The sequence below is a fragment of the Acanthisitta chloris genome, unplaced genomic scaffold, assembly GCF_000695815.1.
Source record: "Acanthisitta chloris isolate BGI_N310 unplaced genomic scaffold, ASM69581v1 scaffold5283, whole genome shotgun sequence".
Lineage (NCBI taxonomy): Eukaryota > Metazoa > Chordata > Aves > Passeriformes > Acanthisittidae > Acanthisitta > Acanthisitta chloris.
The window spans coordinates 9,552-37,505 of NW_008664172.1; the positions used below are offsets into that span (position 1 = coordinate 9,552).

Sequence of the window (27,954 nt, forward strand, 5' to 3'; positions counted from 1 at the left end):
TTGGTGGGAAGCAGAACACATTGGATGCTCCACAGAGTGTGAGTCTGGAGCTAGCAGGTGTTCACTGGAACCAGGAGAGTGATTTGGAGGAGGTCACATGTTTCTTTGAGTAGCAGGTAGTGAACTGCTGCTGCAGGAGTTCTGGGGGCAGAGATTCTGCAGGTTTGGAAAAGTATTAGACATGTTCGTGTGTAATAAACAAATAAATAGTGGCAGGAACAACTGAGGATGTATCTCCAACACCTTTGCTGTTACCAGTGTGTATCCTGGTGGAACAGGTTGCACAAAAGAACCAGGCATGGATGTTCTTCCTGAGTGGTGTCTTCTGTTAAAACTCAGGCAAAATGTGAGTCTGAGGCAGAAGATAATTCCTTGTATTTGCTGTTTCCCTGTTTGTTTGGTTTACTCTTTATTTCACTCTTTTCCCATACAAGTTACACTGTTTTGTTTGTCTGAGATGTCCTGAGCTGACCACAGCTATAATTTTATCTCTTTCATGTCTTACAGTGAATAACCCTATACCTTCCAACCTGAAGTCAGAAGCTAAAAAGGCAGCTAAAATATTGCGTGAATTTACAGAGATAACTTCTAGAAATGGACCAGATAAAATCATACCTCGTGAGTAAAGAGAACGTTTTGACTCGGTAAAACCTCCAGCACTCCCCTGTGTTGCAGCCAGGCACTTTACCAGTTCCCTCTGTTGCCCCTGAGCACATCCTAGAGATAGGTGAAAATTCCGAGTGCCTTAACCTGTCTGAAACATTTGGGAAGTAAAGGGTTTCTGTTTGCTGTGTGACATCCTGGGAGAGGAGCTGTGAGTGTTTGACCCACAGGGCACCTGCACACGAAGGCTTCGTGCTGGGGAGGGTGGACTGTGTGGGCTCAGCCTGTACATCTGCTCTGGAACAGCAGACCTAGTCCTTGAGTATCAGTGTTTATCAAATGGGCTGGGTGAAAGGAAGCTGAAGGATTTCATTTCTCCTTTCATGCTGACTAAGCACTCTTCTTTGCTGCTGTCCTCTTGATTCTTGCAGTTGTTACTCTGTTTTTCTCCTCATGTCTTCCTTCATCTGGTGTTGCTGGTTGTGGCTTTGAATTCACAACTCTTCTGATGCAGAAGATCTGTAATAAGCCTTGCACACTCTCTGAGGATATAAACTGGTTAGGATGTTGCACAGGAGAGGAGTTACAGCTCCACTGAGTTGGAGTAGAGGTGTTGGACAGAATGCAGTACTGTGGTTAAAAAACAAATTTCATTTTGTGCCTGGGTTATCATAATAATGTTAGAGGATGTTGGTGCTGATTTAACATGGAGACAAGCTTTTTTCTGAAACTGCATAATAAAAGGAAACATTACAGTAAGAGACAGTTGCTGTCAGACAGTAGAATTATGACTATATTGATAAAATTACTTGCATGATTCTTTTTCCTTTGAGGTGGAGGTGTTGGTTCCCCTCATAGAAGAGGATTTCTGAGATCTTCTGTTAATGTGTGCAACAGCAAAACTGCCACGAAATGGTTCTCTAAAAATATGATCTCTTAAGGCAACCAAACACTTCAGAAGAGCAACGAGGCTGGGGAAGGGACTGGAGCACAAGTGGCATGAGGAGAGGCTGAGGGAGCTGGGGGTGTTCAGCCTGGAGAAGAGGAGGCTCAGGGGAGACCTTCTCACCCTCTGCAACTCCCTGACAGGAGGTTGGAGTCAGGTGGGGGTTGGTCTCTGCTCCCAGGCAACAGCAGCAGGACAAGAGGGCACAGACTCAAGCTCTGCCAGGGGAGGGTTAGGTTGGATCATAGGAAGAGATTTTCTGCAGAGAGAGTGCTCAGGCATTGGAATGTGCTGCCCAGGGAGGTGGTGGATTCACCATCCCTGGAGGTTTTCAAGCTGAGACTGGATGTGGCACTTAGTGCCATGGTCTAGTAACCATGGTAGGGTTGGTCTTGGGGGTCTTTTCTCACCTGGTTGATTCTGTGATTCTGTGTTGCTGTGGTTTAAATTTGGGGTCCTCCAAAAATGTATGGAGACTTGTTTGTCAGCTGTTCACTGCCTGGTTTTGCTTACCTTGCTGAGGGTACTCACTCAGCCTGTGTGGCACTAAGCAAAGTAGCTCTGTGTGAGCTAATCAGAACAGGTGAAGCAGTTGTGGCAACATATAAATTATCACAGGCTAATGTGACCTGCAGCTCCCTTGGTGGTTCACATGGGTTGGAAGTGTCACTATGAGTTCAAACCTTTCCCAGTTTCCTTTAAGCTTGTAATTTGACTCTTACGTGTTCAAAACTGTTACGTGTGGAGTTTTATTTCCCCCTCGTCTTTAAACATGTGTTTCAAGATGTTGACTGAGGGATTTTCCATTTCAGCCCATGTCATAGCCAAGGCCAGAGGCCTGGCAGTGCTGTCTGTCATCAGGGCCGGGTCCCTGCTGACCGCGCGCGGCGGCAGTGGCATCGTCTTAGCTCGGCTGCCCAATGGAAGTAAGTGCATGTTTGCCTTTTGTGCTGCATGGAAGAGTCACCGGAAGTGAGAATGTTTTTCCTCATGATTTGTTTCTGTAACATCAGACATGTGAGGAGTCAGGGCAGCAGTGGCAACGTTTGGCTGTACCTGCTCTGACCAGGTGTAAATGGTCCCACTCTCCGTGTGGAAAAGGGTGAAACATAAATTACATAGTTTAAAATTCATGAAAGAAATTGTACCCAATTATGAGCAACTGTGTGATAAGTAATTTGTGACAAAGATTCTTTGAGATCACGAGGGTTTGCCTTTCTGAAATCCCTTCCTTTGGGATGCAACTTTTTGGCGATGTGATTCTATTGTAGTGGCTCTGAACAGTTTAAAATAGAGAATTGGTTAGCGTTTTTAACTGTGATACTAAACTGAGTATTGCTTGTAACATGTGGTTAAAATCCTGTACTTTTATCTTGTTTTGTATGACAGCCTGGTCTGCTCCTTCTGCCATAGGAATTGCTGGCCTTGGTGGTGGATTTGAAATTGGAATCGAGGTACAACTTTGCGTTTGAAATACTCGTTGGTAACTTTTTTTGCAAGAAATTAAAATGCATTTACAAAGATCTCAATGTTAGTGAGATATAGAATCTCCTTTTCTGTACAAAAGCCAGCTATTGTAAAATTCATTGATGCAAGACAAACAGAACAGGAGTTTTGATCCTGTCAGTCTAATTGGGGAGATTTAGATGAGAAGGGACATAACAGCAGTTTCCTTGATTTCTCACTTCTAGCAGAATGAGTTTTCACTGGTGGAAGATTTCCTGCCAGTATTCACATATAAGCCGACTGGAGTTAATTAAGAAAGTGTCCTGCACTTGATACTGTGTCAAATGGTTTGTTGGAGAGCACAAGGACTCCTCTGGCCAGAGACAGTGAGAGGAGTTGAAGGTGGAGTAAAGTGGAGTCCAGCCAGCGTTACTGTGCGTTCATGGCACGTTCCCACTCACACCTGGGGCATTTTCTTAGGTTTTTGTGAGGACAGGGTCTGAATCTATTGTAAAACACTGAGTGTGAGCCCCAGGGTTTGTTTTATGTGGTGTTTGGTTTCCTTTTTTCCTCTGAAGACCCTGAGACAGGCTCCACGCGTGTTTCGATTAGTCTCTGAACATTTTCCTTGAATCATCCCCACCTGATGTTTTAGATTCATGCAGCCTTTTATTATTGATACTGAAACAATTTCAGCACAGAAGCTGTTTGTGAGAGGGCTTTTTTCTGAGTAACACTGTGCCCTTCATTTGAAATTTTAGCCAGCTTACAAAATGCTGTTTCCTTACTGGCATTATGATCACACAATCTGATTTCTTTCTTCTAGAACATATGTGCTATCCAGAAGTGCCTTAGTGGCTTAGGAGCCCAGAGTCCAACTCCAGCATTCCTGTAAAGCTGACACATTGCAGAACTGGTTGAATTTTTTCCTGGAGGGGAGGTTGTAGTTGCCATAGTGGTACTTATGGATGGTTTCAAACAACAAGAAGGAAACCACAGACATCAGAAGTCACAGTAAACTGCTTGGTACCCCAAATTGAAGACCAGATTTAAAATTGATACACTTTCCTCGATGGTTTTCTCATTCTGGGTTCACATAGCTTTGGCAGTGGATTCATCCTCTTCATGGGCAGGAGTTAGCAGCATCCTGAATGATGTTCTCTCTCCATCCCTGGGTGACTCAGAAGCTGCTCCTGTCACCCCCTTTGGTCGGGGGTGGGGTGGAGGGGACCAGGGGGCTGATAACAAAGACCTCTCTTATGCTGTGTGTAATGCTTCCAGGCCAGCCTTGTTTTGCAAATAATCTGCTATTTCCTCTTGTATTCCCTGCTGCCCCTGTTGGGAATTCGGGGTAAGTGCAAAGTTTTTTCTGAACCTGGCTTGCAGTGCAGTCCCTCAGGTGACAGGTCAGGTGCAGCAGTCCTTGGGTAGTGGAGGTAGCTGTTGGAAAGATAACCCATAAGTGTAACCTGCAGTGCTGAACAGGCTGACCCTGCAGCAGCTCTGTGAGGTTCTTTACAGCATGTAGTATGTTTACTGAGCTTTCAGGCAGGCAGGAGTGGTCTTTGTGGGACCATGCACGTGTTTGAAAGACTTTTTCCCTCTTTAAAATGTTCCCTAGTTTGGAAGAAGAGTTGTGGGAGACTTCTGCTGAGATTTGTTAAATCAAAGAGCTGCAGCTTCACAGTGCTGATGGTTAGAGGCCTCAGCTTAAATACTCATAGAAGTTCTTTGAGGTGTGCATTTTATGTCACAATTCCGCAAAAATAAAGCCTTTTGAAACGGTGGTTTTTTTATTTTCCATCTTTCAAAAATGCATGGTTACCTCTTCAGCTGTTTGGTTTAACAGGTTCTTGGAGGCACTGAGTACCTCTCATATTTAAGTCCTTCAAAACTGATTAATGGTTCCCATAGATACACACACAAAGACACATCTGTATCTGTGTGTGTATGTACATCCCTTGTCAAGGAAAGAAAGTTTTGTCAGTAGAGGGAAAACCTGTATCCTTTTGCTGTTTGCTCTTTGGACAGTAATTTTTCTTTAATAAGTTCTGTCTTGCTGTTATTAATTGGATTATGAAAGGATCAAAGTGATTTACATCTGAAATGCCTTCGTAACTGTTTGCAAAAGCCACAGGAAATAGGAATTGGTTAATCAGGGAATTTGGAATTAAAATAGGATCTCTGTTATCGCAGTTATTGCATACTGAGCACTTTGGCAAAAATCACTCAAATTCAACCACAAAAGTAATTGGAAGGATTTTGAGTTTCAAAATACCTTGCAGAAAAAGAATCAACTGCGTTACAAAAGCTGTTTGAAAAGAATCCTTCAGAAGAAAGGAAGAGCCTCTCCTGTGCTGCTCTTCCATCCGAAAAGGCCTCGTGCTTTGATCTGGTGTTTTACAGGTCTCAGACTTGGTGATAATCCTCAATCATGAACGAGCAGTAGAAGCTTTTGCCAAAGGAGGGAATCTCACACTTGGAGGAAATCTTACTGTGGCAATTGGACCTCTGGGGAGGTGGGTACAATACTTCCCAAATTTGGGATGTATGGAAGATAATTTTTAAAGCTGTGTGTAAACATCGACCTGGCTTGTTCTGATGTGGTACAGAGCAACCTGTGCAGCCTGTATGTTGACTGGTTCATATTGCTCTTGCCAGTCACCCTTTTTCTTCTTCTGGTTAGGTAATTTTTTGGTAGAAGGAAAGTGTTCTGAGATTGGCTCTTTTTTTGCTGAGAGTGCTTGCTGGGCTCCATGAGTTCTTCTAGGAGGCTGCATTCCCACCACGAGATCACCAAGAAGACAGACCTCAGTTCTCTGTGCGTGGTGCATGGCAAAACAGTGAGAGGTGGTAGTCATAAACTGAAGCAAGGAAGGTTCTGGCTGGATATGAGAAAAGAATTTTGGCACGGCATAATTGAGCACTGGTATGGGCTGCTCAGAATGTCTGTGGAATTCCGTCCCTGGAATTGTTAAAAAGCTGGCCAGGCAAAGCCCAGAACAACCTGCTTGCTCTCAGTAGGATGTTACATCCGTTTTGAGTTGACTGTCTTCAGACCTAAACTCAGTAGGATGTTACATCCATTTTGAGTTGACTGTCTTCAGACCTAAAATATTACGTGATCCCACGTATGATAAATACTGTAATCTTCCAGTTCTTTTGAGGTGTGATAAGGCCTTGCTTGAAATGCTTTGTGTTGACCATAAAATCCAGAAGGATTTGGATATATTGGGTAGAGCTCCAGTCACCAGTCCAAACATAATTAGATCATTTTAAAATGTGGGTAGTTTTCAGATTTCTGAATGCAAGAGGAGGTCAAATGTGGAGCATTCACATCAGGCAGTGTTCTGTGCTTCAGAGGAAACCTTATCAAAGCACTGAACTGCTTTGTACTGGGTCCAGGCTGAAATAAGAACTGAAAATGGATTTCAGGTCTGACCCACTTGCATGTGTTCAGTAGTTTGTGAGAACAGTGGGGAGTGAAAGTCTTGCTGAGTTTGAGCAGGATTAAAATGAACAGACTGTAGCTGTTGGCGTTGCAAGGCCACATTGAAGAACATCACCCCAAACTTTTTCCTTCTAGAAACCTGGAAGGGGATGTTGCCCTGCGAAGCTCTGCTGCTGTCTACACATACTGCAAGTCTCGAGGGCTGTTTGCAGGGGTGTCTCTGGAGGGAACCTGCTTAATCGAAAGGAAAGAGACAAATCGCAAGTGAGTTCTCTGCAAGGCTGGAAGAGCCAGTGCAGGCTCAGTGACAGAGTGAGCATGTTCAGCTGGGAAACTTTGGCCAGAGCTTACTGTGCTGTTTAGAGTTTCTTGAGGGGCAAGGGCTTCTTCAACTTAGACAACTTTCAGTAGTTACTGAGGTGATGCTGAATGTTTAGAGATGATTTGTCTTTGGTAGCTTGACCTCAGCTAGCCATGGTATGCCAGCCGAGGAGCTTTGTCACTCCCCCTGCTCAGCAGGGTGGGGGGGAGAGCAAGACAAGCTTGAGATACAGGCAGTGAGGTCACCTACCAATTGCTATCCAATTGGTGTTTCCATCAAGGAATTTTACTACATTAAGGGATCTTTTATGATGTTTTGCAGAAGGGGAGTGTTTCTTCAGGTTGCTGTGTGATTGGCTTTCAGATGGCCTAGCTGATGCAGACCATGTACCCAGGAGCAGAGTATTTCTCAGTGTGTGATCAGTAGGAAAAATGCAGGGCTAGGGATGGACAGGGAGGAGCATCTGCACAGGGTGAGTTTGTCTGGAACTTGAAATGTAATAATGATCAAATACCTCTCTGTTCTGTGTCAGGTTTTATGGGCAGGATATCCGTGCCAGTGCCATCCTGCTCGGGGATGTGCCTTTTCCTGCTCAAGCAGATGATCTCCATGAAACTCTAGCATCCTTCACTGAGGTGTATGAAAGTGAAGAGCAGAAGAACAAGCCAGGAAAATCGGTAAGGGAGCAAAGAAGGGTTTGTGCACCTCTTTCTCACATAGACTTTTTCTGTTCCTGAGCTGTGCCTAGTCAGTGTTGATGTTCCTGTGGCAGTTGCTAACTTCTCTGTTGGATGCCTGAATTCACAGCAGGTGCTGCAGGTCTGTAGTGCCTTTATTTGAGTATTCCCTTGCAAGGCTCTCGTGGACAGGAATGTGGCTGGTTTTACTTTGCATCCTCCAGAATAGCAGAGTATGTCCTTGTTTTCTAATGGTGCATTGTCAGGTCTGAGGTGGTGACTAGAAACGTTTGTTCAAGTATTCCTAATCAAGTTACTCTGCAGTAACTCAGTGTGGATACTCTTCATTTTTCTACTTTTTCTGTCTTCCATTCAAAAAATCATGCTTACAGTATAACACTGAGACTGTAGAAGGTGTTTTCCTGTAAATGTTGATGTTCCTGACAGCCAATTATTTACTTTCAGCTTTGTTAAACCCATGGTGAATTACTTTAGTCTCGGGGGTATGTCACTAGTTTTCAGTGTGCTTCTTGAGTTCACACCAGTTCAGTGGAGAAAGAGTGGGTTTAAATGTTTTTTTCAGTGTAACTTGACTTACCTCTGGGCTCTGAAGTCACAGTCTATGTCCAGATGTGATGCACCATTTGATAAAAGTTTGTGTGTTTTAGGTAAATGACCCACCTGCTAGACCAGCATCCAGACCAGAACCACCTAAACCTGCTGTCAGACCTACAGCACCAGGTGAAAAATGTTTTGATGATGATTGATTCATTTTCTCTGTGAAATTAGGACATTAAGGCTAATAAATACTGTGCAGTTGTTATAGCAGTAGCTGCCTCTGTAAAAATGGTTGTTAACAGTCCTCCTTGGACAAACACTGAAAGCATGTTGGGCAGTGCCATGAGCAATAAAGAGTTTGTTTGTCAGATGTTAACAAACCTTCTCTCTCTGACACATTTGTTTCAAGAGCAGCAGTTGCAGAATCATGTAGTAGTTCAAAAGAATCTTTCATGGTCGTTGGATATGTAGAAGCTCCATGGTACAAAGGAACTTCTTAGTAAAAAGAACAGTCCTGCTAGGAACTGCTAGTCTTAGTTCTAGAAACTTCTGGTTTCTGGAAATGAGTGTTTGTCTTTTAGGTTGTCACTGTTGTTGGTCAGTAGGAGTCTTACAGCAGAGCAGAAGAGGGACAGGTTCAGCTCTTTGACATTGGTCTGACAAAGTGCTTTCATGGACAGTGAGGTTTTACTGGGCAGTTTCTGGTGTTATTTCTCTGGTCAAGGATATGAGACAAAGTCCTTATTTCTTTCTTCTGCACTGCTCCTTAGGTAACTGCAATCATGTTATCACTATTGAACACTATTGAAAAAGCAGTATATGAAATATAGCGATGTAGGTAGTATGTGGTATAAGTTGCTACTTTATTTTCTCTTTTAGCTAAAAAGAACACAAACAAACTTTATCCTGAACTCCCCAGTGATTATGCATCTGTGGGTAAGCACTAACCTTATCCTTACTTTGTTAATGCAGTGTGGAATCTGAGAAGCCCTAAAAGTACTTTGAAATGTGTCTAACAATGTCTGGTCATACACATTTTCCTCTGCTGTCCATGTGTTCAGGTGAGACTCAGGCCTTGTATGCACTCCTGAGAATACTGCACAAACATGATCTGTTCCCTGGCTTTGTGTTCCCACAAGGATGTTCTTCTTCTGAACAGCAGAAGTTTTCCTGTTCTATTTGTGAGTTTGAAAATGCAGTGGTAGTAGTAAAATTGTTTCATGTTACCACCTAATTGAAGTGCCAAAGAAAGCTGATGTAACCAGCTTCTGCCCAGACCTTATGCAATGTACTATAATTCCTGTTTCAATTTTAAAAGTGCTTCCACAGGTCATGTCTGATTGTTCTGGCGTAAACACACGATCACATTGCTGCTTGGGTTTTTTTTTTTTGAGGTGAAATAGTTATTCAGTTGAATTATGCAAAAGATGCTGCTTGTTTGTTGTTCTGTCCTGATGCTCTTATGTTTAAAGCAACTTCAGCCCTAACAGGAGACTCCTACTCTGTCTTTTTACAATGTATCTCTTGAACTGTGAAGTGTCACAAAGTTGTGATCTGCTAGGAAAAAAGTATCATGAAATCAATAGCTATGTCCATTCACCTGCTTAGTGTTCTCTCCCACCAAGACTCTGCTCGTTCACTGGTGAAAGTCTTAGCTGTTTCAAAGTCAGAGAAATAAGTGATTTCTGCCATGAAATGTATTGACAGGTGTTAGTTGTCTCTGCTAAGATTCAAACCAAGACCAAGACATTGCATATTCACATATGTAGAACCATATGTATCCTCACATTCTCAAGTGTCACAGGCACCACTTGGAAACAAAATGAAACAAAAGATTTCTTTTCCACTTTTGAAAAACATCTAAAATCAAGCTTGGTAATAGATGGCAGTGAGAAGTCTATTTCAGGCAGAGTAATTAGAGGTTTTCACTGAAAGTTAAGAGAAATTATGTGTCAGTCTTTGCATTCTTTTTCATCTCTTCCCTACATATGTGCTGTCTGTGTGTCTGGGAGGGGGAGCTTAGGCTGAGCTGTTGCTGTGGCTCTGCAGCTCTGGGACTTCTGAGAGTCAGAGCTTGAACTGTTGTGGGACCTTCCCCAGGCAAAGAATGGTGGCTCTGTCATCCAAACAGAAAGGATTGGCCTGCTGGCCATTAAAGCTAAGGCATCCCAGTCCTGAGAAAGCCCTGCTGAATGGAGCAGAGGTTTCTAAAGCCTGCACATGCTTATTCTCTCAAAGGGGATGTTCTGCTGTTCAGGTGCAAGTGACAAGGTCAAACCTTCTCCGGCCCAACTGTTGATGGCTTTCAGGATTCTTTGAAGTGCAAACAGAGACCCAGCCATTCTGCTGCTGAGGATTCCTGTCAGTCTCTGGAGACACACAGGCTTCACCTTTGTGGAGGGCACAGTAGGGTCTGGTGTAAGCGATGGCACAGCATGTTCTGCTCTCTGTTGCAGACTGGATTTCCAGAGCTAACAGCTCAAGTGCTGTCTCAATCAACAGGACTGTTTCTTAAGGCTGAAAAAGTTTTCTTAGCACGGGGAGAAGTTAAGGCCGAAGTTAGTTTCCCTGAGTGTTTCAACACTGTAGCCTCCATGTGTTGATGGGAGGCTGGAGGAGCTTTGCAAGCCCTTTCACACCAGGAGCAAAGGGTGTGTCAGTGCTGGGGACAAACAGAAGGAGCATTAAGGTCACACCTCCTGTCAGGAATCCCAGTGATTTCACCAGAGCTACCTAGCAGCTATAGCATGTGCTGGTTCATTCCCTGCTGCAGGAGGTAGTTGCTGCCACAGATTTTCTACAGCCACCTGAAAAAGCAATGCTCAGGATTTTTGGTGTCTTTCTAGTTTAAAAAACACATTTACATAACTAATAGAAGAGTGAATTAATCTAATCTTTAGGAAGCTGCATTTTAGGTGTCATAGCCGGTGCAGGGGTAGGTTTTGATGCTGAGCAAGAGCTTGTCCAGGCTGCAGGTATGAAGGACTCACCTCTGGCTGGGGAAGGGGGAAGGTGGCATTGTGTTACCACACTTTGCTTTGGCAGCAGTTACACAAGTAGTAGGAAGGTTGAAACCTTCTCATTAGATGGAAGAAGAGCTCAATCTGTGGATGAAACATTTTTAATTATTTTATGTGGACCTGAATTATCTAGATAAGCAATGTAATATAACCTACTTCCAATGCAGGAATGATAAAAGAAAAACATGGTTTGCTAAACTGATAATGTGACACTTGAACTCACGTACAAGTAGATTGTTTCCATGGAACTGAGTAATGCTTAAGGTAATGTATTTAGTTGTAAGATGAGGTTCAGTAATGTTTCAAGCGTTTCCAGAAACTTGGGAATACACAGGCTTTGTTTAAATGCAATTTAAAAATTGCAGAGACCTTTTACATTTCTGGGGTAAAGCCCAAACCAAAATCCCCAGCAGACTAACAGCTGGTGCAGTCACTGTGGTCCAGTGAAGGGTGAAGTTCCTACAGTAGTAGAGATTTTTCTGGAGCCTGTTTAAATAAAGAAATTAGATTTGCTTATGAGTATGAAAGTTCATGGCTTGCTCTTATGAGAATTAGGGGTTTGGGGCTTCATCTTTCTACTTGTCCCCTGACAAGGCTGACTGGTTCCTCCAAGCTTTATTGCCACAACCTGGTTTTCTTTGTCTGGATACAAGATTTCTTCAGAGCTCAGTGCCACATCTGTGCTGCCAATGCCCCGTGATTCTTTAGTGGACTGCTTGGGCATTGCAGATGCAGGAGAGGTTTATTTTACCAGGACGGATTGTTTTGGATACATCAGGTTCATAGTTTGTCACACTGGAATATCTAATGCTAGATACTGGTTTTTCATTAGTGTTATGATTTCCAGATTTTTCTGCTTGGCCATGGAGCAGCAAGTAACCAGAGGTGTAGCTAAGGGGTTAGCTGGCTTCCCTGCCTGCCCTGCTGGCAGCTCTGGAAATGCCACAGGGATGATGCTCCTCGGCTGAGCTGGGAGCAGCAGGAGGAGTGATCTGAGTAAAGGCAGGAGCCATGTCGAGGTGAATATTGGTGAGAACTGAACCATTAACGGCCACAGTTTGTTCAGAATCAGAGATCAGATGTTTTTCCACTTGTTCTTTCAGCTCAGCTAACCAGAAAGGGACTGGCTTGGAAAAGAATCACTTAAAATTGCCAAGATGCTGAACCAACCGGGACACAGAGTTGAGGCAGGAGTGGGGATGAACATGCAAGAAACTGTTTTCTTCCGACTGTTCTTCTACTGTTCACTCACAACTACCAAAACTCACCATGAGCTTGAATTCTCTGGCCTCAAAAACTCACACCTGCCTCGTGTTCTGCCTCTTCCCAGTCCTGTGTTCCCTTTGAACAGCTACAGTGCTGTAAGGCAAAACACAAACCCACTTCTCTCCATAGCAGTGTGAGTATTTCATCATAGTTTGGCCAAAATAAGGCTGTTGTTTGAGTTTTTGAGCAGTGACCTGGTTTGCTTAGGAAGCCTGTAAGGGCTTGTGGCTGTGAGGTGTTCAAGGATGGATTTTTGTACATTTCTCTCAGAAACATTTCCTTCCTTACCTTCCATGAGTCCCTGAACTGAACAGTTTTAAATTTCTCCTTGAGAAAAAGGTGTGCCCTTTGATTTGGCCTGAAGAGATTATCTGCCTGGAGACATTGAACTGGTGAATGCATAGAATCATCACACCCAAACTTGGTTAGAGTAACAAACCCCAAAGTATGGATTGTAGCTAGTTGTTTTTTTCAGCAGAAACCTCTAGCTTTGAAAGTGAAATCAGATATTAGCAGATTGCTGCTGTGCCATTAGGCAGCTCTTTGTGTTCCTGCATGAAGGAAGTGCTGCATCAACCCTTCTGAGGAAGACACGGAGGCAGATGAGAAATTTGTCGCTGTTTTTAAGACGATGATAAAAAAACCTTCTTCCTTCAGTGATGATTTGAGTGATTTGTCAGCCTCACCATTAAAAATTCATGCCTTCCCATGTGAATTTGTCTGCAGCTTTTAGACAGTGTTTGTCAGGACTTTTTTTGCTCTGTTAAAGAGCCTTTCCTGCCCAGAGGGGCTTTTTGTGTTTCCTTCTTGTTCCCTTCGAGACACTTGTGCTGTAATCAAATCATTTTTTGTTCCTCCTTGATCTTTCCTTTGATTACTAAACAGATTGATGAGCTCTTTGTCATAAGTCATTTTCCCTTTTCTCTCAGATTTTAATTAGTGTTACAAATAGCAAGTTCTGCCTTGTGAGCTGACTGAGGTCAGTAACATTTGGGCTCCTAAAAGCTCCGATGAATTCGGACTAAACTCCAGTCTTTGTCTTTTCTGTTATTTATTTATTCATTTGCTTATTTTAGCCTTCCTGCAAAGTTAGGACTGTCGAGGCCATGCCAGCCCTTTTGGATTAGGTGGTGCCACAAGGTGCTCTGTGGTACCCACATCCACCCCAGAGCTGCTGCTGGTGGTTGCAGTTCTGCAGGAATCAGGTCTGGCCCAGTTCTCTGTCATTTCAGAGATGATCTCAGTGTTTCTTGGGGTAATCTATGAATGCCAGATGGTTCAGGAGATCTGTGGAAATCTGTTTCCTGTGAGAATTCCGTGACAGATTTTCATGCCTCCTGAAATGTGTTTTGTCGAGGAAACTGGAGGAAATTCTGTGTGTGAATTTGCATGTAAGTACAGTATGGATTTTTGTGGCCAGTTAAAAATGCTTTAACTAAGCCAACACAATTGTGTGGACTGAGAATTCATAGGCTGCTTCTGAGGGAAAAAGCTGGAGGAGAATAATCTGTTTTCCAGCTCTCTGAGGGCCCTAGCATAATTTTTCCTGATGATTTCACCTCCTGTTTCACTTACTTTACTCACATGCCTGTTCTGCAGTTCAGCTTCCCTCTGACTTATCTTGTTTTTAGAGCTACTACCCCCTAGGATCATATTGATCAAACTTGGCAAAGAAAGTACAGCCTGAAGCATGGGCACCATTCTGTCAGTCTCTGCATTAGTCAGTACCTCTCGTCCTGTGCCCTGCTGAGCCCGTTTAGCACAGTGTCACCAAACCATGGAGTTTGCAGTGGAGCTGCATCACTCTGTGCAGCTTTAACCCAGGCTGCTTTGTTAAACATGGACCTGGGCAATGTCCTCGTTCTTCAGATGCTGCTCAACTAGGTTTTAACAAACCCAGTAGTATTTGGGAACATCTCGGGTTCAGCTGGAATCCAACATACAACTGTTTGTATTTCTGTGCAGCTCCACTGACAGGAACATTCTGACAGCTGCACTGGGAGAGAAATGTGTGCCCCAGTGTCCTCCGTGAGTGGCTTTTGACTTGGGCATCTCTGTTTTCATCAAGACCAAACACCACAACAGGAGAGTAAAAATATTTCGTCCATTTTGAAGCCAGTCAAATTCAGCTGTGTCTGTGGTTTCAGATGAGCTTTTCCCCATGTGATATCTGAACTTTCTTTGTTGTCAGAACACATATGCTCCAAGTCTGTCTTTCTAGGATATTGTCAGCATTGGCTTCTCTCTGCCTGTTCTGCATCAAGGTGATTTAAAATGGTGTCATCGTTCTGAAGTTTTCTTCGCCAACTTGAATCGTAGTAAAACTGAATCGGAAGTTTTTAACTTTTGTTTTGTACCTGCTCTCTGCATAGACCTGGAATGGAGAAGGAATCCAGAACTGGGGTTTTTACGGATAAAGACTCCATGGTTCACAGTGAGGGGAAAAATACCTTTTCCTCGTGAACTGGGAATTAAATCATCCACGGGAACATGATAAAATCAGATATTTTGACATTCCTTTAGGTGCTGTGGATTTGTGTTATGTATTTGAAACTGGACAAAAAGCCACTTTTTGTTCTTCAGTTTACGGATTGCTCCTTTTCCAAGAAAGGAAGAGATTTGCTGTAGGATCAAGTGGAAGTATTTCACATTGTAAGGAAGAAGCCTCATCAAGCTGTGCAGTAATCTGTTCCTTCTATGCAGTAATTCCCTGAGGAACTCAGCAGATTATATACTGTAAAACCACTCGGTGCCACAAATAGGTATTTGGTTCAGAAAATTTTTACAAAGTGAGATATGTGATGTTTCTGCCATAATCCTTCCTGACATTGTCGACTCATTTAGTAACCTAAAGTATGGGGTTTTGTTTTGTTTAAAGAGTTTTAGCTAAGCTTGGTCTATTTCTGTGTTTTTCGTGGCAAGACTTGTGACATGTTTATATTTAGTTACAGAAAAATAAAACATCCATCTGGTGGTGCCCCACAGTATTAATTTTCTTGCTATTATGAGCTCTTTCTTAATACTAACCAAACCCAGGAAATCCCAGGAAATTATTTTTGAGACTATTTTTATCCCTGATTCACTTTTACTGGGATCATACTCTGACTGTCATGGATGTGGTAAGTCAGATAATCAAGCTGCTTATGGCTTATGTTGTGGCCAGCTGAGAGCAAAATATGGAGCATGCAGGACTTCAGTGGTCACACAGAAACAAATAACTCCATGCCTGTAATCAGCTAACTCCAAGGACTGCAAGGCACAGAGAGATTGAGGTCAGGCTGGAAGGAAATTGGGGTCTCTGATGTGTGAGCGTGGGCAGAGCTGTTGTGCTGAGCATCAACCAGGTCCCCTGGCATGGGAACAATAGTTTTTCTTGACATTTTTTAATGGTTTGGAATAAAAATTACAAAATTAGAGCTACATCATAGGAAAATTTCAGTGTGATCCATGGTTATTTTTGAGGTGTAAAGCACCATTAGGTGCTAATTCTGATTCACAGCAGTTAAACCTGTTCACAGGAACATACAGATGTTAAATGGTGTGGGTTAAAGTCTCACCTGAGGCCTTTGGAAAGCAGTGCAGGTCAGTGCTTTAGCAGATTCATGAAATGCCTGCTTAAAAAGTAGGTTTTTTCACTTCTGTGAAAGGACAAGGTTTCACAAAGCTTGTGGGGAGGCCTGGCAAGGATTGCATGGAGGCTTCCCTGGTTATATTCCACTGGGTTTCTCTTTCTCATTAGCAATTTCGGTGCCATGTGAGGCAACTTTCACATATTCCTTTTCCAGTTGTTTGTTTCTGTAAGAAGCTCAGCTGGAACTGACTTCTGCTCATGCAGAAAGGGAGGGAAGTACTGATCTGTTCATACACCTCTCTTCTGCCTCTTCTCTCAGTGTTTGTGCTTTAGCTGCTCCTTTGATATTTAGCAAGGAAGGCGTCAAAAGAAGGTTAAAAATAGAAAACTCCTCTGTAAGGAAGAATAGAAGGAAAAACTTGCCCTGGGACACAATCCATGCCTGTCCCTGTCGTAAGGTTCAGGCTGAGTCTTCTCCATCCCTTCTGCCAGTTCTGCCCTTTGCCAACAGCGACGGGAGGAGGAGGAAGGGTGAGAGTAGAGGCACAGCTGGGTATGGCACAGCAGAGACAGTCTGGGGGGAGTTTTGAGGGAAGAATCTGCATTCACATTTGTGGCACCTTGGACGAATGTGAGGCAGTGGCTGAATCCCATCTGGAGGCCCAAATTTCGTCATGCTTGAGCTAAGAGATATTTTTGTCACAAATGTAGTTACTGTAAGCTTTTTCTTTTGAATGAGCATCTACACACCCACTATTGCACTTGCCTTCAAAGCATGCATGGCACTTCTGCACGTTCATAAAAGTACCGAGAATATTGGTAATACCATTCTCAGATTTCCGCTGAAAATTGCAGAACTGTTTGATGGTGCATTTCAGGAACTTCGTCATAACTGCACGTTTTGGCCAGGCTGGTGTAGTGATTGTTCTGTGAAATCTGGCTGTGCTCAGTGTAGTCTGAACACACAGTGAGCAATGTTGGCAGTCCAAGGTGCTTCATCCCGTGGAGGTGGATGTTGCAGGTTGCAGTTTGCACGGATAAGCCTGATACAGTTTATTTGACCATTTCAGCTTGAATGAGAATGTAGCTGTTTTTTGAAAACATTCAAAAAGTAATCAGCAAAAGTACTGTCGCAGAATTGACTCTTGCAAGCAGGAGGTGGGTTTTTTTATATCCTCAATATCAAATGCATCCACAGATGCTTAACAAAAAGGCACTTTAATGCAAGAGCTGAGTGTGCTGAAACAAAGATAGAAAGCATCCCATCAGCAGCTGAAGATGATGAGCCAGCATGTTCCCCAGTAGGCCAGAAACTCAAAACCAGCGAAATATGTTTCATACTGAATGAGCTAAATTTGCACAGTAACTTGAACTTTAAATACAGTGAAGTCTGATCGAGCCACCAATGAAAGCAGCAGTTTTGTTTGCTAGACATGACACTGTTCAGTAGCGACACAAGTTGGTGGCATGGAACCTGCTTTGAAACGATCCATCTCAGCTTGAGATGGCCAGAAATGCTTGAGCCTTTCTCTGGGGCTTGTGAGCCTGTCACACATGTGTGTAATACCTCCCTTCATGCACACAGGTTTGCCACTGGTGATGAATTTCCTGCTGTTGAGCCTTTGGAGCACACTGAAGGTGCTGTACCTTCTACGGAACATCTGTGGCTACCTTTGTTTTGAGGAGACTTTTCCGTTTCTTTGTTAATGGGGAATGTAGCTGTTGGGGGCTGGAACTGAAGGATCTTTCAGGTCCCTTCCAACCCAAACCATTCTGGGATTCTTTGGGTTTGAAATTGCCTTAACCCTGCAGCTGCTGCAACAAAATAGGCATCAGTTCTTCTGCATATGCACAAATGCTTTGTCCATAAGTGAGTGCAGGACAGAGCAAAGCTGCTCCTGCCCTCTGCCCCTGTGCAGAGCAGGGCTGTGTAACTGCCAGCACAGACAGAGGTCTGTGGGACCTTGGGCAGTGCTGCTTTTCCACAGTGACAGCCCGAGAAGTCCATCCTCATCTTCTGAATCATGAAAAATTAATTCATTTCAGGTCTCAGCGTGGACTTCAAACACTTCGAGTTTCTCAATAAGCTCATTTCAGAAAGTAGAGGAAGACATATGGGTTTGTTTACTCACCCAAAACAAGCCAAAGAAGCAGCTAAGACAGATTATTTGTGCCAAGAGTGATTTGCTGAGTATCGTGTCTCCTGACCTTTGATCAGATGAGCACTATTGGAGAGTCTTTGGATCAATGGTGGCATATGACACACTTCAAGTATCTGTGCAGAATATATCTGATTATAGCAGATTAGTACCTGTAGATATAAAATGTCAAATCTACTGTGCATATCTAGACCTTCCCAAACATCTGTTCAGTGAGATTTGAGGTTGTTGTTTTGTGTATGCTGAAGGTTTCTTGAGGTGAGTCTACATTTAAAAAACAAAATTAAAAAGGCCATTAAGGAAATTAGTAATTTAATGTGAACAGGACATTTGAGATTTCACTTATAAGACTGAACAAACATTTGTTTTGTAATTTGTCCAGAAACAAGTAAAATGAAATCTGTGAGTAGGTATCCATCTGTTCTGCTCTAGGGGCTGAGATAAATCCTTTCTTCTTGGCCTGGAAGCTGCGAGGTGAGAGCTGAGAATATGGCAGATGAGCACATTAGGTGCAGCAAAGAGCTCATCTGTATCCTGCTCTGATTCAAGAGCTGAAATTGCTTTCATGACTTCTGTTATTTAGGATACAGTTGGGCTGCTGTTCTTCTTTCTGCTGGAGAGTTGCTTGGAGCCTTCTTTTCCTAAGCAGCCATTAGAACATGTATTATTTGGTTGCCATATAGGAGCCCAAAGGTTGATTTCTTCGGGGAGTCACGGTGTGTGATACACTGCAGTATGGCTCTGCTTTGCTCCCTTCTCCCCAGCCCCACTGGCTGACGTTGTCTTGTCATGAGAGGAAAGCTGTGACACCTTTTAGCTTGCTGCTCTCTTGTTCTCAGTGTAATAGCTCAGTGCCTTTCCCTGTCTGTCTTACTTCAAGTCTTCAAACAGCTCATTTGCCACTTTCCAAGGATGCTGCTGCTTTAGGCCCATCACAGGCAGAGCTGGTGATAAACCTGAGAACAGACACTGCCCAGGAAGGGAATCTTAGTGTTGTGTTTTGTTTCTGCCTATCATGACATGGGAACTTAGGGAATTCAGCAATTTGGTGTAACTTTTGTGCATCCCAGCCCTGAACAGGAGTGTTCCCTTTGTGGCTCTGATCCCCAGCTTGGAGCCAAAGCTCACATTACCTGAATAATGTTTGTTAGCAGCTACTCACAAAGAGTAAAACCTTGGGCTTCAAATGTTGTCAGAACATGGCCTATCAATGGCAGTAGACTCCTCCTGCATCCACAGAACATCCCAAAGTATAAGCATCCAGTGAACTGTACCTAATGAGGTCCTGATCTCCAGGGTGCCAGTTCTCCACGAGTCTCATGGAATGAGATCCTGTGTCTGGCATGCTCCTATTACTGCTTGTGGCCATAGAGGGATACTTTGAGGCACTGTTGTTTCAAAACTCCATCACATCACTTTGAAAATCTTTTTTCTCTTTGTTTACGTTCCAGGCAGTGAATGAGCCTTCTAGAATTCCTTTCTAATAACGGAGTTCCATGCGATGTGCAAGAGGTTCTCAGATGTGATGAGATGTTGGGACTGGTAGTCACACCCACCACACACCATGTTTTGTCTGCTTCAGTAGCAGAGTGCTGGTTTCGGGTGCAGCTTTTATCACTGTGATTGCTTTCTAAACTCCTGAGTGGAAAAATGAGCTGTGCACAGAGGATTGGGATTTTTGTAGGTGTGCATGTAGTAAATAATGATGTGCAATTGCATACTTTTGTAGCTTCATTTCTTTACATCCCAGAGTATCTTTCTCTGTGTTTTCAGGGGCATTCTGTGGGTATTTGAGTGCTACTGCAACACAAGTGGAACAGTTGCCATCGCTTTGTTTCTGAGGAGACAAGCTTGGTTGCATTCATGCTTTCAGATACTGAACTGTTCCTGATACTTCTAGAGTATCAACACAGTGTGTCTTCTGTTGTTTCCTTGTCCTAGCTCAGAGTGTGACTCATCAGGCTTATTATGATCAAAGCCACTATTAATTGACATATTTTAAATGTAAAGCTAGTATTCATTCCTGTTTTACAGCTCTTTGAAGCAGTTACAAAATGCAGTAGTGGCATGACATTAAAGGAGTGAACAGCTGGCAGGAAGCTGGGATGTTGGAATGATTAGTGGTTTCCTCAAAAGCCCAGCACTAACCTTACATCTTTCCTCCACACACTCCCCTCAGTTCCCTTCCAATGCTGCTTTGACTCAGTTCACCCAAGTAATCAAGTCTGTGTAGGGCATTACTTTATGTTCAGAAGTTATTTTCACTGTGGCTCTTCTACGTAATAGTTCAGAGATAGACTGAAAATATGATGGAAACCAGGAGGGTGAGTTTGGATACAGTAAGCAGTAGATCCTCCCCAGTGTGGCTGATCATACATCACCACGCGCTGGATTTGCCTCATTCTTGAGCAAGGTGTTGTATCCCTGAGGCTGTTGGTGATTTCAGCTTCACAATTCTCTGGAGAAAAAGAGCCAAGGAGTTATCATTGTACCAGACAACTCGGCACCCAACTTTTCTCTCTGTGTTGGGGACATAACTGCTTCCTAAGTTAGTATCAACAGGTCAGTTTTGGACTTGTTTCCTCAGTCTCTTTGAAACAGCTTTGCCCTTTATTTCCTGTGCTAGTGTTTCTGCTTACAGTCAGGGAACGGCCAAAGGCACTAATCACAGACATCTTTATTTTCCCTCCTAACTTTGCTGTTTACTAACTTTCTTCTTTCCTTCTCTTTGTAACCTTGGAGCAGGTTTCATTATTGTACACAGAGACTTCTCTCCTTTCCAAACTCACTAACGTTAAAACAGTTTATAGAACCAATGACTTTTTGTTCATTAGCGATTGTCAAACTGAGGAGCAACATCTGTGTCCAATATTGTGTGATGTGTGTGGCTCTGGGTTTCTGGGATTTGGAATACATCCATTCATATTCACAGTCTGCATCCCTCTGTAAGTTTCTGTAAATTGTGTACACATCCCTGTATTTTGCTCGCTCTGCGTTGTTAGTTTCTGTCACTTTGTTGTGGTGGTTCTAACTGGATTTGACCCTTAGCTCAGTGTTGTGGAGCTGTATCACACACTCTGCATCCAGCTCAGCCTTCAGTGGCTCTGCTGCATCACTAACACCTCTCCAGTGTTCTCTGCTCTCCTTCCCTTCCCCGTTTCATTTGCTGACTACTTCACTCGTGTCTATCTCCTCATCAAAAAAATCTGCTCTGACAGTCACCTTGCTGATTCACCCCAAAGGTTTTTATTGTTATTTCACATTTGGACATAAATCCATGATCTCCACAAAATGACCTCTCTGGTCCTTCAGTTCTTTCACCCTTCTCTTTGAACAGGTCTGTGTTTGATGGTGGAGCCTGAGAGCTCAGTTCCCTGCACAGTCAGTCACGACAAGTGTTTGAAATGACACACGTGGAGATGAGAGGAGGTTGTGGTCAGAGCAGTTTGTTGCTGAGCACTGAACACGTGCTGGCTGCTACAGGGACTGATCTACCCCCAGAATGTCTGTGTTTCTCTGGCCACCGTGTCGGTGGGAGCGTGGTCTGTGTGCGTGCACACAGCATTCCCTGAGGGGTTTCCACAGTGCAGCTGGGGTTTATTGCAGGGTGCACACTCATCAGTCTCCAGCTTTCAGCAGCATGTGCTGTGTGTAGCACTGTAGCACCATCTTGTGTGAGCTGCAAATGTGGTTTCTGTGTGTGCATTCAGCAACCTTCACGTGGAAAAGAACAGTTGTATCTAAAGGCCTTTCACTGGGAAATGAGAATGTGAAATAGCTCCTGATAACCTGTGTGGTAGATTTCATAACAGAACATTCATTTGAGATACTATTTGTTAGGATGATCCATGTGAATATGAGGCATGGGATGCTGTAATCTGGAGGCAATAAATACACATTCTGTCTGCTTTGGGCTACCAAACTGCAGAATTAAAACACAGGAAGTAGAATCTTTGTGAGAAATAACATGACACTATAGCATGGGGAAAAGCTGCTAGGGAAAATGAAGTAGAAATGGTTATGAGATTGCTGGCAGGAATAAAGCTGGAAAATACTTTTAAATGATAGCAGGTAGCAATGGGGCAAGGGCACAGCACTGCCTGTCCGTGCTCAGCTGCAGTGCCTTGAGGTCTCTGTGGAGACACACGTGCCCAGGGCAAGGTGTGGGGAGGGGAAGGCATGAAACCACCTTGCTCACACAGCAGAGCCAGCAGTGACTGGAGGCATGGCCATGGTGCATCAAGGATGTGAGATACTGAAGTGCATCCTGTGCTCTAATATCTCACACATGCTGCTTTTTTTCCACCTTTTCATGCTTCAGTTTGTCTAGCTTCCCTTTGGTTTTCTTCCTGCTTTTACTGAGCCAATTTCAGAATACTCAGTAGTTTGTGTGAAAGGAATCATAGTCTTAATGCAAGTCCATCCCTGGAGGAGGTAACTAGTAGTTGCTGCCATTGCTATGGCACAGTGTATTATAGTGCTCTTCCCAGCTCTTCTTTCAAACATATTGAAAGGAAGCTCTCACATCACTTCCAGCACTTTCAGTCTTTTCTTTCATGCTGTCAAACATCTTATTTTTCCAAGTATATTAACATATTTTGGGCAGTTACAAATATATAGTAACTCTCCTCCTTGAGCGATTATTCATTTGAACATTTCGGTGATGGAAACATATGTTTAAGGACTCAAAGTTCCTGAGCCACAGTATTTTCTGGCTATTCTCCAATTAATACTGGGAGTAAAAAGTAGAAGCATCTTTTTCTTTTGTGGGTTTTGCTGTGATTTCCTCAATCAGAATATCTTGACTTCACACTTTTTACCATCCTGACTGTATCAAATGCTCGAACTCTTGGAGCAGGGTCATGGAACTGCTGAATACTCAGTCTGTCAGGCTGTTGCTGCCTTTTTGGTAGGAGGAACTGGTGGCAATAAGGACCTGGTAGACATATTTGTATCTTCACATCGAAAGAAGTAGTGATGTGTGACTTTAGATGATGAACATAGATATCAGGAGAGAGACTGTGATCGAGAAAAACAAAGAGCATTTGACCTCTGCAACCAACTCTCTCCCAGCACATGCCAAAAATTTTGTGTCAGTCTTTGGCAATTGCTACAAGGCCATGAAGGAGAGAAGTGGCCATAGGATGAACACACACATCGACAGGTGCTGTGGAAACCATCTGTGCTCTTTAGGCATTTGTATTGTGTTATTCTTCTCCGGCCTCTTGGCTGCAGGTGGTGTTTGTGAGCCTTGGGAGAAAAGACTTTTTCCTCTTTTTTTTTTCAATGATAAAAGCAACCAGAAGAAAAGATCTGTGGGTATCATACAATCTTACAATCATAGAACCATCAAGGTTGGAGGAGACCTGTAAGATCATGGAGCCCAACCCTTAGCCACACTCTATTGGTTGTCCAGGACAGACTGCAAAAAACCAAAGCTGTATCAGTGCTGCTCTCGCCATCCTTTCTGGCTCTGTGCTTGCCATGTGTGGACCAGTTAGAGCTTAGCTTTCCCCTTCACAACAGCTCTGGCAGCAATCAGGTGCAGCAGATGCTAAAAGCCTTTAGTCTTGCATGCCTGAGCATTTGTGCAGCCATCGTGTCCGTGTGAAGAGCACAGCCTGAGGTCTCTCCACCTGACTGTGTAAACATCTTCATTATTTCCTCTTAACTAGCCTTGCACTGCACCTCCATTTTTCACTTTCAGGTGCATTCATGCACGAGACTTAACTGTTTTCTAAATCAACATTAAACAGGCACAACTGCCTCGTATAGTTCAGACAGATAAAGGGATTGAGAGAAAACAGAATTGCTAGTAAGAAGGTATTTGCCTAGATTCAAAGTTCAGTAGTAATAAACATTGAGATAGAGACTAAAACTTGTCGACAGGAATGGAGCCTGGATAATAGTACCCAAGATTCTGATGATATTGTGCTCCATCCGGAGTCTCATGGCATGATTCCACCCCCAGAAAGAGCTGGGTAAGAGCCTGGTGTGAAGGGAGTCGAAGCCATTGGTACCTGTGCTCTAAAGTACCACTGTGCAGACCCAGTGACTCCCAGTCTGTCAGGCCACAGCCAGTTCTGACACGTGGGATACACCAAATCCCAGGCACTGCACACCCTGCAGAACGGGAAGGGAGGTGCTTGGACCCTTTGTGTTTGCCACCCTAGGTCTGGAGTTGGGGTTAGAAGTTCAGGTCTCTGCTGTAGCTGTGCAGTTCTGTGCAGAGACTGTCCCAGAGCACACAGACCAGAGCTGCAGCCTGAGCAGTCATTCAGGAAGACTCACACCTCTTGCTCCCACTGCCTCCGACCGGGTGGGCAAGTGGGTGATCTTTGGTACTTCACTGCACTGGGATCCACACTGCCCTTGCCTGGAGTGCAGGGGAAATGGAGGGGGGGAACCAGCAGTTTAGATGCTTAGGTAGATCATTTGGGTGTCTTTGTCACTGTTTTCTGTTGTCATTTCAGAACTCGGGGTATGTGCAGTTTAGTAACTCCCTTCTTTCCTCTCTTTGCTTTCAGAGAACCCTTCGAGTGGCCCAGTGGAAGTGACAGCACTGTACTCCTTCGAGGGGCAGCAGCCAGGGGACTTGACTTTCAAAGCTGGAGACAAAATCATGGTGACAACCAAAACAAATTCCCAGTTTGACTGGTGGGAAGGGAGAATAGGAGGACAAACTGGCATCTTTCCAGCCAATTATGTTGCCATAAGTAACAACTGAACTTGCCAAGAACAAAACGTTGAGGGAGTAATGTTTACTCTCAAAAATATATTTTAGCTTTTCAGATTGTATTGAAATGAGATATTTAATCGAGACCATTCCAACAAAACAATGAATGGCCATAACTTCCCCTAAACTTATTCCTTAAACAAACAGTAGGTGACAGTCAATTTGTGAGAGTTTTATTTCTGAGCAGGTTGCCATATTAAAAGTAATCCACTTTGTGTCTAATTGCAATTCTGTCTTGCTGTATGGATTTATATTTTATAGGAGGGACAAACTGCAAACAGTTTAGAGCTAGACATGCTGAAAAAACACTGATTTCTATTAAATTACTATTTATGGTTTCTTTCTGTAATAAATACTTTCAAATTTGCTTCAAACCATTTTGGAGCTGGAGTTCTTTGCCTTTGCTGACTACAGGTATTTATTCACAGGTATGCCAGGCAAAATTGCTTTTAAGTTTGGCTGCAAAATCACTCTGGATATTGCAGGTTTTCTTAGCAACTGCTTTGGATTGGTCCCTGATGTTTGCCATTGCTGGGCACACAAACACCTTTTCTAAGCAGCTCTGTGACAGTGAAGCAGTTCAGCTTCTCTGATAGTCGTTTGTTACCTTTATCTTTGAAGAATTTAAGCACTTCTGAAAGTTTGTTTAATCAGATGCATGAATAGTCCCTCACAGAAAGTATGTGGGCTCATGATGTCCCTTGATTCCTGCAGGAACTTGTTCCTCAGGCAGAGAAATCGCTGCCTGGTTCACAAGTGAGCTCAAGTTCCTCCTGCCTCGGACCATTTGAGACTTTTTAAATGTTTAATCTCTATGGAAAGAGACAGTGTAAACTACAGAGTGAAAAGAGTGCATTATTAGCAGTAAGAGAGGGAAGATATTTCTGCAGAGTATATACCATAGTAATGCACAACACTATCAGTCTCAGATTGCAACTTAATTTTGAGGTCTTTTTTGTAAATCAACTTCATTTTACAGGTATTGACTTTGAAGTTGATGTGACAAATTAGAGCAGATGTGAAATGGCACTTGAAGGTCTTGAGAACCAGTTTAGTTTTTCTTGTTGCTGAATATGCTGAATTTGCCTCTTACATGGAGGTAATGCCAAGATGATATTTATGTTCCATCAGTCTCAGCTTTCCCCACTTGAAAGTGCATTTTATTACGTCCTTGTTTCTCCTAACGGTGCCATGAGTGGCAGAAAATCAGTGTGCACAATCGTTCCAGCAGCCAAGTTACAGCTGATCTGTCATGATCTACTAATCTGTCAGGTAATCTTTAGCTGGGAATTCTTCCATCTGAATGGCAAGGCTAAGACTCCTCCTCCGGAAATCCTTGTGTTCTCCCCCCTGGTGAAAGGTCTCTGTATTGCTCTCAGACTGGGCCGCACACGTGTGATAAACAAACTGGGAATGAGGCAGGAGAGGCTGAGCCCACAGTGCAGTGAATTTGCTGCTTTCAGTGCAAATCCTTTGCATGCTTTGCCTCCCCAGCAGACAGATGGGTGTGATGGGTCAGCACCACCTCCACACCGGTCCACGCTGCTCACAGGGAGGTGTTCACCACAGATTTTCCAGCCATGGGAAGGAGCTGCATAAGCTCACACAGCTGCAGTGGAGGGGTTGGCATGTGCCCGTGGGAGTGCTGTAACCTCTGCAGACCTGAGGTGAGAAAGAGGCTCTGTGTTCACCTGTCTTTCACGGACTGCAGCTATTGCTTCTCAGGCCAGAAAACAGTAAATAATCCCAACTCAGGAGTCAGTGGACAGGATTTGTAACAGTGTCATAGACCCAGCAGCTCCATATCTCACATACTCACCAGGAATAACTGTGCATGACACCCTGTTGCTGCACTGCTCTCAGAAGAAGTTGCCTTCAGCATCTAAAGCAGCTGTTTTTATTGCTGAAGCACAGTCAACCAGACAATAGTAATTTCTGTATTTATAATGCAGGAGCTGTCTGTATTTGTTCTGTGCTGCTGTTTTCTGTCTGGCAGTTGAGTTTCCTGTCAGCTTTGTTTTGAGCACAGGATTCTGACAGGTCATGGTTAGGGCTGTGTGCCCTGAGCTCAGCATCAGCAGGTAATGTCACCATGAGGCACAGTGAGACCAATGTTCCATCACCCTCAGCAGTCCCAGCAGGACTTTCTTTGAGGAAACCTTGCCATATTATAGGCTTCAAACTTTGAGTTCCACGGTGTCCAGAAATACTCTTTTCTGTTGTCTGACTGAATGTCCTCAGTGATGTCCTGTTTGGTTTGCCTTGGTAAACTGGGAGAACAGGACTGAGTCCTGGCATCTCCCTGAAAAACCATTTCTCCTTTAAAAGCTCAGTAAATGTCTGCAGGAGCTCTACTTCTGTCTGCACAAATTTTGAAGCCACATTTTTGCAAGTGGAGTCAAACTTTACAGGCTCAGAGCCATCCTGCATACATCTCTGTCAAGTCAACACAGAGCCTGTGCCTACAGAAGGCAAAGAAATGGTTCACATTTGCAGTCGATCTTTGAAGAGCTGACTGATCTGAAGGGAGCTGAACTGCAGCTGTTTGTGCTGATTTATTGTGAACTTCTGACATTTATACCTTCCTTCTGTGCCACCTAAAAACGGACACAACTTCCTACCTTTCAGCATCTGTTTCTGAAACCTTGGCCAGGGCATTTTGAAATCAAATTAGGTTGTATGGGGAATCTAAATTTATCCAACACTTCAGTCTCAAAGTTCATGGGAAACCATTGGAGTTTTTAATTGGTTCTTGCTCTTAATTAAATTAGAAATAATGCAAAGAAAACCTTCCTGGCTTTTCCCATGCCAGAACTAATGTAAGGAAAATAAACAAAAGGAAAGAGTAAGCTTCATTCTTTAGAAAAGATTCTTGGTTTCATCTAAAGTGAAGTGCAAATAGCTCCCTAAATGTCAGGAGTTTGTGAAGCAGAGTGTGCTGACCCTGCTGCAGCCACGGGCTGTGCCCACAGTCCATCCTGGCACTGCCCCTCTCTTGGAGCAGTGAAATCTCTGTGGCCCTGGGACCTGCAGAGGTCTGGGTGCCACCCCCTGCACACTGCTGGGTCTCACTGCCCATGGGGTCTGGGTGACACCCCTGCACACTGCTGGGTCTCACTGCCCATGGGGTCTGGGTGACACCCCCTGCACACTGCTGGGTCTCACTGCCCATGGGGCCTGGGTGACACCCCTGCACACT

The 27,954-nt window shown here is 43.7% G+C and overlaps 1 protein-coding gene across 1 annotated transcript; it reads left to right on the top strand.

The window, feature by feature from the left end:
• Window positions 1–507: 507 nt before the first annotated feature.
• On the top strand, window positions 508–24,746 carry SH3YL1 (SH3 and SYLF domain containing 1; the record flags this gene model as incomplete). Its single annotated transcript, XM_009071219.1, has 9 exons — window positions 508–618; window positions 2,362–2,475; window positions 2,939–3,003; window positions 5,402–5,514; window positions 6,582–6,710; window positions 7,301–7,445; window positions 8,114–8,186; window positions 8,883–8,939; window positions 24,547–24,746. Coding segments are annotated over 9 exons (1,007 nt in total), but the record flags the coding sequence as incomplete, so codon positions are not given.
• Between the last annotated feature and the right edge of the window lie 3,208 nt (window positions 24,747–27,954).